The sequence below is a fragment of the Micropterus dolomieu genome, linkage group LG18 (genome assembly GCF_021292245.1).
Source record: "Micropterus dolomieu isolate WLL.071019.BEF.003 ecotype Adirondacks linkage group LG18, ASM2129224v1, whole genome shotgun sequence".
NCBI classification, from domain to species: Eukaryota; Metazoa; Chordata; class Actinopteri; order Centrarchiformes; family Centrarchidae; genus Micropterus; species Micropterus dolomieu.
This window is the reverse complement of record NC_060167.1, coordinates 3,226,564-3,237,513: the sequence shown is the minus strand read 5'-3', so window position 1 is coordinate 3,237,513 and position 10,950 is coordinate 3,226,564. Positions and strand designations below refer to the sequence as shown.

At 41.9% G+C, this 10,950-nt stretch overlaps 1 protein-coding gene across 1 annotated transcript in view; it reads right to left on the bottom strand.

Annotated features, from left to right (window-relative positions):
• ssuh2.1 (ssu-2 homolog, tandem duplicate 1) overlaps window positions 1-10,796 on the bottom strand; it is a 15,422-nt gene extending 4,626 nt beyond the window's left edge. Inside the window, exons 1-8 of the mRNA XM_046028503.1 lie at window positions 10,677-10,796; window positions 2,797-2,892; window positions 2,624-2,708; window positions 2,394-2,523; window positions 1,607-1,667; window positions 1,023-1,147; window positions 817-879; window positions 399-478 (exon numbers count right to left, since the gene is read on the bottom strand). Of these exons, the coding sequence (XP_045884459.1) occupies window positions 399-478; window positions 817-879; window positions 1,023-1,147; window positions 1,607-1,667; window positions 2,394-2,523; window positions 2,624-2,708; window positions 2,797-2,892; window positions 10,677-10,701 (665 nt within the window). The 5' untranslated portion in view covers window positions 10,702-10,796. The remainder of the gene's footprint in view (window positions 1-398; window positions 479-816; window positions 880-1,022; window positions 1,148-1,606; window positions 1,668-2,393; window positions 2,524-2,623; window positions 2,709-2,796; window positions 2,893-10,676) is intronic.
• Window positions 10,797-10,950: the final 154 nt, after the last annotated feature.

The following is a 10,950-nucleotide window of genomic DNA, read 5'->3' as shown; positions in this document are numbered from 1 at the left end:
GTGCAGGTGCTTCCATGCAGAGCACGAGGGGGTCCCTGCCTGATGTTTGAGGAGCATGAAAATGATAGGAATCATATGGCCTGAGCGACGTGTTTGACAGCTCCACTCTTCACCATCCTAATCATCAAAACACCACATGAGGGACTATATGTTTTAGAAGAATGGTGTCCATCCCCCCAGTAGAGCCGCAAAGACTTGGGGTGCTTTCCATTTGGCTAACATTCTCCTCTCTCACCTCCTACAGCCTCATCCCAAGATGTACAAAGTATCTTCTGGACCACTTGTGATTCCCAGGCCGCCTTTTGTACCCGCTGCAACTACAGCTTGAAAAACGCATCTGCAAGACGGAAAAGGAAATTCGGACAGAGAGGCAAAAAAGAAAGCAAGCAGTCTCCCACCTTTTGCGACCTCGCCCATGACAGGAGGTGCAACGCTTGTTCCTGGAACGGCCGTGACCGTGGCAGAACGTACAACGCTTCTGCAAAACAAGATGAGCGTCTGAGTTCGTGTCCACCAGGAAACTGCCTTAACAGATGCGGCATCGTTGCCATATTAATGTTTGCTGAAGCTACAGTAAGTGTCTGGTTTTCCTGTTACCTCCTGTTGGGAGGATCATGCCTGCAAAATATTTTGTCTTTTAAATCAAATCTGGCGCTAAGCACATGTAAAATGATCTACTGCAGATAAAATACCACAAAAACACAAATTTAGGACAGGTATTTTACTGTAGAACCATATGCATTTCTGAAAGCATTGACAAGGAGGTGTAGTAAGTTACTATGTAGTAAATCCGTACGAATATACAAGCCCTCTCACCTGGCCTCTACCCTGGCAGTTATTACAGCGAGTCCTTCCATAGCCGTTGCACTTGTGACACGGCTAAACCACACACACACACACACACACACACAGAAATGCATGTTACTTTAATACAAAGAACACAAACAAGTTGGCAACAACACTATCAAATCAGGAAAACAGAGAAAGCTCTACTGTCTAAAACAATAAAAGAGGAGCTGTACCTTCACCAATGATGAGTGCGGCACACGGACCTTCTCCACCACGTCGGTGTATCTCAGAGGCACAGACACAGGAATGTCCCACGGCGGAGGACTCATCCCATACTGAGGCCCGTCGACCACCTGTCCTGATAAACAAGACAATATAATTAATTTTTTGCCATAGCGACATGTCTCTAGAGAAGGCAATGCTGGTTGGTCGGTCCACAGTTTTGGTGCAGACATTCATGGTTCCCGACATTATGTCTCCATCTTCATCTACCACCACCCTCAGGTCATATTTTTAAGCTGTCCAATACTTTGTTTATGTGTGTGCTGTTAGTGGTTAGCTCACTTTTGGCATGGTGACACATGTTGGGCAACAAGAGTTGCCTTGTCTTCTGCTCCTCGGATATTTTTGAAGAGCTCTTTGAAATCTGAGATTACGGAGTTGAGCTTGTTAAATTAGATGATCTTTCTGATGTGGTCCATCCCTCCGTCATATTTTAGTTATGTCTCATGATAAGAGAATTCTTTGTAGCCTGTTTACTTTACTTTGTAACAAGCAAATGTCATCAATAATGTGTTAGCTCGGAGTAAAGTTTTACCATTGTAGGGTTCAAACTGCCAGGCACTGGTTCTGGTCTCGGTGTAGGTCTCCAGTCGATACTGCAGAAAGAAAGCAATCAGAAAACTGGATCGACGCGAGCACTTGAGAATCATGTTGCCCCACAATCGGGCCAATGGATTCCCAGGAGCATTTAACGCGCCTTGAAAATCATTTTAATGTTCATCAATCCATTTGTGCCAGACAAGGGCGTCACATTGCGTTGAAAAGTGGTGGGGATATCAGGGCTTAGCTTAGGGTCGTGATGACACACTTAGCTCATGAGATGTGACGATGTACAATATTGGAGTCATGGGAACAAAATGAAAAGATATTTTAACTCTATTTTGAAGAACTATTGAATGCTCAAATATATGAGCGGGCGGTCTAGGGGTCCTCCCCCAGAAGTTTTTAAGAAATAAAGACTTATTTTCCTGCTTTCTGGAGACATTTTCTGCACCAATTTCTGCTGGAAATCTCTTTATTCATATGAAGAGAAACAAAAAATAAGGGTGGCAGGTGACAATTCAAAATATAATGCAATATTTTTTTAGCTTAAGTTACATTTTTGTTCAATGCACATTTGTTTCTTCTACATCATCGCATTGCATGTTTTCTTATTGTGCAAATAAACCTTTCTCAAGGTTTGTTAGTTAACATTTCTTGTTACAAGCTACTTTTCAGAACATTTTTAACAAATGCTTTCAAAAAGTGGTGGGGACATGTCCCCAGCGTTCCCAGCCTCCCCAGTGCAAATGACACCTACGGTGCCAGAGATATGCTCCTACCCTGTACACAGTGATGGGTTTGAGCTCTTTGAAGGTGAGGTTCCTGGCAGGTTTTGAGCTGTACCTCCATTTTGATTCGACAAACTTGAGCAGGGCGTCTCTGGCAACATCCTCAGAGACTGTGGGGACCCTGGAGGAGCAAACACACACACATACGTACATCTTTCATCATGCCTTCATATTTTTGTCCGGAGACATTTTCAATTTAGAATTACTGATGTGTGTGTTACCTAACATTGGGCACCAAAGTGTTCCTGTTGAGTTCAGGTTGGGGGTTGTAGGCAGGGGGAGGTGGACACAAAGGGTTTTCATCCTCTGGACATACACAGTAACACAAAAACACAGCAGGTGAAGGTTGGGGAAAGTTAAAACAAAAGAGAACAGAAGAGAACAAAAGACTCACCTCCTCCTTTGTGGCCCTGGTATCCATGAATGTCATCCAGCCAGCCAGGAGGGGGCGCTGAAGGTCCCTCCTCTGGTATGTTTGGATCAAACACGCCTGAAAAGATGAGGCAAACACATCAAGTACTGACATTTCTGACCCGCTGCAGTTTTCTATTCTTTCCTTCACCAGGTGCGTTTAAATCCATCTGTTTTTTAAATCAATACATGAAACTATCAGAAATGTCACATTTCCACATGGTTTTCCATCGTTTGAGCTTTGATTGGAGCTCTTTTCTGGTTGTGTCTTCTTCTGCGATGGTTTAACAGCAAAGACTAGAGAATTAGAGCCACCAGCTGTTTATCTATTATTCACATAACAGCAGTGGATGGAAACACGAATTAATTCACCTTTTCTTTTGAAAATTTTATAGACATTCAGGGTGCAACAATTTACTCACATTTTGCGACCATTTTCTAAGATGAGAAACAAATAAAGCCTGATCTTATCTTATCTTATCTGGAAGCACAAAATATACTCCATATTTTTTTATATATTTATATTTTTAAGTATAATGTTAAACACAATGAACGAGTGACAATTTGTGTGTGCGTGTACGGCCCTATATGCTCACAGTGCAGTGGATAAGACACATGCCTTTGGTGTAAGAGACCCGGGTTCAATTCCCCACTGTGACACCTGCACCAATGTGTCCCTGAGCAAGACACTTAACTCCTAGTTGCTCCAGAGGCGTCTGACCTCTGAAGCAGCTTTGGATAAAAGCATCAGCTAAATTATAAAAGTAATGGAACAGCAATCAGGTAAACTTGTGTTCTCTTCAAGTTTGATGTCAGCAGAAAATAGTAACGTTAGGATGATCTGGCTAATCTGTCTGTCTTACTAACGTTGACAAAACGCTGACAAAAATGAGCGTGAAATACATCCATATCTTACGTTTAGCCAACGGCAACAACTTCTGTGGGGATCACAGACAATTTATGGGCTCTTTGTCTTCTATAGAGGTCAACCTATTTTTAGGCCGACAGATGGAGCAAACAGTTTGAGGGAGGGAGGATTGTAGGTGTGACTGTGTGGCCATGGCAATTGGTTTACGTGGCTCAAGTGTCAGGTCGGAGGCCCCCTTTGCTTAGGGCCCTTAGGGAGTTGCATGTCGATTTAAGTGGCGCTCCTAAATTGTGGAGTAGTAGGAAATGTTAGTCTGGAACAGGTGAAGTGCAGTTAAAATGCGGTTAAAAAGAAGCTTGCGTGATTCAGTCCTCTCTCCTCCTTTCTCTCCAACGTCCTTCCCCTCAGGCTGACCTCGGTTTAAAATCTTTACTAAGAGCTTTGTTTTCCTTACGTCCTTAAATATGTCTGGATGTCATACAAGGTCATGTGCGAACAATGGAAAACAACTTTCTCCACTGCATCATGCCCAGGAGGGGTGGACAGTGTTTGTCAGTGTGACAGTAGGAAGGGAAGATGCATTCTTCACAAGAGGCTGGCAGGAAACTGGTTGTAGCCCGAAGTAACAGACGAGGCGCTTTGAACACAACAGGACACACTTCCTTTCCTACAGGCTTGCGAAGTATCAGCAGATGTCAGTATAGTGATTTACACACTACAGGCCACTCTCAGTCATTACTCCAGCGTGGCGGTACAGGCGGGTAGATTAACCTACAACAAGATAATCATGGCCAATCACAGTGGCTACTTTCATCCCCTTTAAACTCACGGCGCTACCCATCATCCTGTGGAGCCTTTTCCTCAGGGGACACTTATTGTTGTCTGTAAAAGGCGGAGCTTCAAATATGAATATGCATGAATATGAATGACTCTGTCAAGGTGATTCACATTTCTTGACATGGTGAAAATCCTGCTGTCGCCATGTTTTTTATCACACTGATCCACACGATCACCATGTGCAGTTAAATACCTGCATACTGCCACAACTCAAATGAATATGGATATAAAAATGTAGTCTTTTGCATTGTTGTATTTTTTTATTTCTAAAATGATTTTTTACTTTTAAGATTTTAGATTTATAGTTTAGTTTTTTAGAAATTAAATTATCATATTTTATTTATGCGCGCTCCCGAGCATCTGAACCATAAACACAGCAACAACACCGCAGCTGACGACATGGAGTCTGCTTGAGTCACGGAGAGACCTCTGCTTTGTTTTGGAACCGACACAGAGTTGGCTCTTATCTTATTAGAGAGAACAGTACTGCAAAGCATGTGAAACATACTGTGATTCTGTGCAGCCTTTACTAACAACTAAAAACCTGAGGAGTCATCGGTCAGATGGAAACCAAGCTTTATGTGGAATTTAAGCCATTCATTCACAAACACTTCAAACTTTTTTGGTGATCACAATTGCACGATTTCATTCTTTTCATCTTAATATATCATGCAAATGCCACAAAACAATCAACACAACAGCATTGCATCAATCTGTTCACACACACATCCTTTACCCTGTCTTAATGTTGCAACATGTCTGGACTGAAGAAAAAACAATGATAAAGACAAAACCACATTGACTGTGCATATAATGTACATAATTTTGAGCAACGAACACACTAGACCCGGTGACTTCCGTCCTTGGTTTAAAACAAAAAACAAATTGGTTTCTTCATCCTTGAATTCAAAAAGGAATAATGATAAAATGCCAAAAAAAAAACCAAACAGTTATTTTGTTTTGAAACAAATAACTGTGGAGCGATTTCTTTCTACTAGCCTACAGTGATTCAAGGCAGGGGCAGCCAGCTACTTTAACACAGATCTGCCACAGTTTGCCTCATAATGTTCAATTTTGATTTATTGTAATTTTACTGATACTCAGTTACACAGCTTCTTCACCGTCTCTGTAACTTACGTAACACACACATAATATACAATGCAACACACGTTGCAGCGAGAGTTTACCTGCGTCTCCAACATGTTCTGGAAAGCCGGCGGATTTTGCCCACTCAAAAGTTTGAGCACGCATAAAAGCACAAACCCGGTTGCAATCTAAAAAACCGCATCGCTAGTGACAATTAACTGCATCTAGCCCCTTTAAGAGTTTTTGTTTAATGTCCTTTGGTTGTTGTGGGTGTGTCTGGCGTTCGTATCAGTAACTCTGCTCTGGCAATATGTTGCAGTTTAGGCAAGGTCTCTCTTAAAAAAAAAAGGTTTTAAATCTGAAGAAGAATGAATAATTGAATGCAAAATAAAAGTGGACCAAAATATGAATAAAGCAGTTTGTGTGATTTTTTAGAGAGGTTAACATGAGTGTCCCTTTTACTGAACAAAGTGACCCAAAACATTATGGAACAAGAGTGCGCTGAGTACTCGACCAGCTCTCTGATTATTCAAGGTTTTAAAAGGTACTGGACTGGCATCGGCGCACATTCTAGCCCACCTCTCCTCCCACTGGGGCGCACGGCGAGTCACCAAGATACCAAACCGGCCCAGTGGAGGAAATAACCTCAATGCTTAACAGGAAAAATCCAGTTTGGGACAACATTTAAATAGAGCTCTCTGTCTCAACATCTAGCAATCAAACAGGAGTTTGTATGGCAGATAAATCACAGAAATTTTCATCTTATCTACACTCTGACAGGGCCACAGTAGACCACACCCCTCCCATTGTCCATGCAGGTTAAACTGAATCTATGATGCAGTGACTTTGATGTTTGCCTTCACTTTATAACATATTACTGCTGCATACTGGTTAAATAAAAGTACATATGTACTTAGTATGTTTTTCCAACATACCTGCCCTGCAGGTAGAGTTCAGGTTGGTCAGGTGAAAGGCAAAGTCAGCATATTCAGTAAAACAGAGGATCTTATAAACACATGGTCAGACCGCTCCAGCATTGTAAATTCATACAGTGTTGTGCAAACAGCCACAACTGTTAATGTGTAACTAACTGAATAAACAAATACTAAATACTATTTTCCCCGTCAGTCTGGTTTAATGCTGTTAAGGGGAATGTTTTAGTTTTAAAAAAAAGGCCAAGACCTTTTGCCAGGGATCGAGCTGAAACTAAAACATGTTTCTAGTGAGCATAATAAGCGTCAAAATGTCTAAAAGACATCACCAGGACCTGCCAAAAATTTACAGAGGTTTGTATGAGAAGCTAAATGGAGATATAGTTAAATAACTTACTCCTACAGCAACAGTCATCTGAAATCCCTCCATGCATCTTGTGACTAATGACCATAACAAGAGGGATACGTGCAGCATTGTGTTTACTTGTTATGGTATTTCACTGCTGCGTGATGTAACATTAAACTTAGTCCACCTTTGACTTCCCTAACTGCAGCTGGGCAGCGACATCAGCAGAATAAATCTCACAAAACACCAAAGAATATAATCTTTTTACACAACAATGTAATATTACATAAATATACACAATAGTGCCTTGATTGAGGCACTTCCGAGGCACCGTGCAGCTATTTAATGTGTGCGTCATGCCCAACACAAACACTTTCTAAACACGGCTACTCCTCAGAGTGTTTTTCATTAGCCGTGTGTTTTCATCAAGCTCACGCTGCCCAGAAGATAAAAATACAACACAGTCAGCGTGTTTATATCACGCAGGACACAATAACTCTGGCCGAGGGTTAAAAATACCAGCGAGAAGGTGTTTCCCCAGAAAGATCTGGGTTGAGATGGACGGGTGTGAGAACGGCATGAGGGAAGGAGGGAGACTCTTTACGAGAAAGAAAAATGAACAGAGGCAGGGGAGGGAAGGGAGAAGGAATGTGAGTGGAAAAAGGGGGGAGGACGAAGCCGAACTGATGAGTTTTTGACTGGACAATACGTCCAAAATGCTCCTGCAGGTTTTCTGGTGCCCTTTTCTTGCTTTGTAAACACTGAACACAAGGATCTGCTATTAGTCTATGAACAGAAAACTAACCGGCAACTGATTATCAATTAATTGTATGTCAATGAAATGCATTTAAAATACGTATTTAATTACTTATAGGAGGTATTATGTCATCTGTATTTTGCTGGGCAGAAAAGAAAGTTGAAGATGTAGTTTGTAAAAAAATGTAAATACGGTAAGAATCAAATAAGACGTTTTATCACCAAGGTTTGAACTGTACAGAAAGAAGTACAACAATTGCCTTTCACTATCTTTTGCTAAATGTGAATTTATGTTCCAGTAAATTAAGGAAAGAAGCTGCTTTGGTGTTGCACATTTCCTGTAAGATAAAGGTATGTAATCAAAATACGATCAGGTACTTCATGCTAAAGCAAGCTTTCTGAATGACACTAATAAACTACAGAAGAAAAGAACAATTAGCAAACACATGTGCTCTAAAGCCCTGGATATACTTGCTTTTAACTACCCGTTTGCAAGATGGCTGCCACGCGTATCCTGCGTTCCTTTGGAGAGCAGGTTGTGCATGTCCCCAGGAATTAACGCTATGCGTACGCGAGATGAAATTCAGGACATGAACGTGGGGGCAGTGTGTCAATCTAACAGGCAGGTCAGCAGCAATCACCTGTTCCACACACCAGCCCAGGGGGTGGCGGTATGCAACCGCCATTAAACGTAAAAGGAGAAGAAAGTCAGCAGCAGACTTTAAAAAAAATAAAAAAAAAAGGAAATTTATGGTGGGATGTTTACAGTAAAACTCCTGGAGCTTGTCCGCAATTACCGAGATCGTTATGATGTCTCATTAAAATCACTGCCTGCTCGAGTGTCGCTATGTTTGGTTTGTTTACGACAAATTTTGAGGTTGTCAAGGAAGATCATCCGATGTCGGCGAGGGATGATACGGTCCTGGTCTGCCACCTCATGGATTCAGGTTCAATCCTCCAGGTACATGCAAAGTATGCGGGCAAGTATGTGAACAAAGCCGTTTGCGTCGTCTACGCCCGTCTACGCCTACACATTGTTAAAAATCAAGTAGGCCTATATCCAGGGATTAAATTGGTAAATATACTTACTAGCTAGTAACCACCCACCATGCAGCCCAGAAAACAGCCGCCCACCTCTAAGATATCCTGATTGGCCACTTCAAATCTCCAATGTGAGGATCTGCATTATGCTGCGCCAACAAAAGGTCTTGTGTCTCGGGGTGTTTGTCTGACTTGAATTGTGACTCTGTTTGATCAACCCACCTGTAAGGTTTGGTTGCAGGGTCGGGATGTTATTTTTGGGCATATTGTTCACAAATCTGTCAAAATCTATGTTAGTGAGCACTTCTCCTTTGCCGAGATAATCCATCCACCTCACAGGTGTGGCATATCAAGATGCTGATCAGACAGCATGGGTGTTGCACGGGTGTGCATTAGGCTGGCCACAATAAAAGGCCTTAGGCTGGCCACAATAAAAGGCCTTAGGCTGGCCACAATAAAAGGACACTCAACAGATTTGTGAACGATATTTGAGAGAAATAGGCCTTTTGTGTACATAGAGAAAGTCTCAGATCTTTGAGTTCAGCTCATGATGAATGGGGGGCAAAAACAAAAGATTTGCGTTTCTAATTTTGTTCAGTATACATAAAAAAAAGTTAAATATACCAAAAGGTGACCTTCCATCATTATCATCGTCTATTGTACATATGTTGGTATAGTATTTTTAGTAGATACACAGTGAGTGTGTCTTTCATATTCTTATTGTAATTTTTCTATTCTCTATATTCACACTGAAAATCAAGATCAAGCGAGATTTTGTTTTCTGCTCCACAGGAGAGTTCTGTCCTCCTCGATCTCGCCTTATGGGTGGTGGTGGCGCAATGGATAAGACTATGCTTTGGTGATAGAGACCCGGGTTCAATCCCCCACTATGACCCATCCACCATTGTGTCCCCGAGCAAGACACTTAACCCCTAGTTGCTCCAGAGGCGTGCAACTTCTGACATGTATGGCAGTTGTAAGTGGCTTTGGATAAAAGTGTCAGCTAAATGAATAAATGTAAATGTGTTACCGTTTGACAGGTGTACCTCCAGTCAAACCCCTCACCTGCTGTTCCTGACTGTTGCACTTACTTGTCTTTCTTTTTATTTCCTCCTCCTGTGTTTTTTATACGTACCAAAACCACTGGCAAACTGTGAAAACCTACTTGGTAAAACGTGTCCTGCTAAATATGAAATATTTTTAATAAATAGTAACACTTTGAATAGTACAGTAATAATAAATTAGGTACCATTTTTAAATAATGGCCTGATGGTTGTTCAGACCAGAAACGACCAGACAGCCGTTGTTTGGTCCTACTAGAGTCCGGAATTCACACCAACCCAAACGAACAACACCGAGGGACATGGAGTTCAGTCCAACTCCTCTCTAGTCCGACCCGAAGAGGTGGTCCCTGCTGCTGCCCAAACCTGGACTCAAGACGAAGTGGGATTCCTCCTGAATATTTGAGCCGAACTGAACGCTTCCCTTAATTACTAGAGAGGGTGCATAAGAATACAGGTATTATAAAATATCCCGCGATTTAAAGAGAATTGCTTGCAGCCATCTGTTGAGCAGTGTCGTGAACTGCATCAACAGTACATCAAAGTACTGCAGGTAGTTTGGATGAGTTGGTTTATTTACATGCCTACTGAATAACGCTATTTCCACCACATGGCTTTTGTTTACAATTTTAATTTTGGCCTAAAGTTGTGAACGCAAATCGGAGCAGATGAAAAATATAAACAAACGCGTCGTGCTCGCATTGGTCCGATAAAGGAACCCGGACCTTTAGGTGTGAACCCGCCATTTAAACCACAATCTAAAGTCCATTCACTGTTACTACAGGTGAGTATTCATGACTGAAACTACAAACTTCAGCCTGAGGGGCCGTGTTATAAACTTAACAGCACTTTAAATCAGTTAAACCAGGACAAACAATGTTAATGTTCCCGCCCGGGTTAACCCTGCCCCCGCACAGTTTATAAAAACACACTCACCGAGATCTTCGTCTTTATCGTCCATTTCTCAGCTGCTTTTAGTCGTTTGACTTTAATGAAGTCCAGTTAACGTGATGCTGCACCCGCAGCGCTTCAGCAACGTTCACGGGGAGATTCCCGTTATGCTTTTCAAAATAAAAGCCCAAAGAACATTGACACAAGTTTTGCTCGCTGTGATCATTCCTCCTGCTCACACTGGACATGAAAATCTCTCTTCACAATGCAGCGCCAATGTTAGTTGAGGAGGACAAAATCCACAGTCTTTGTTCGGTGT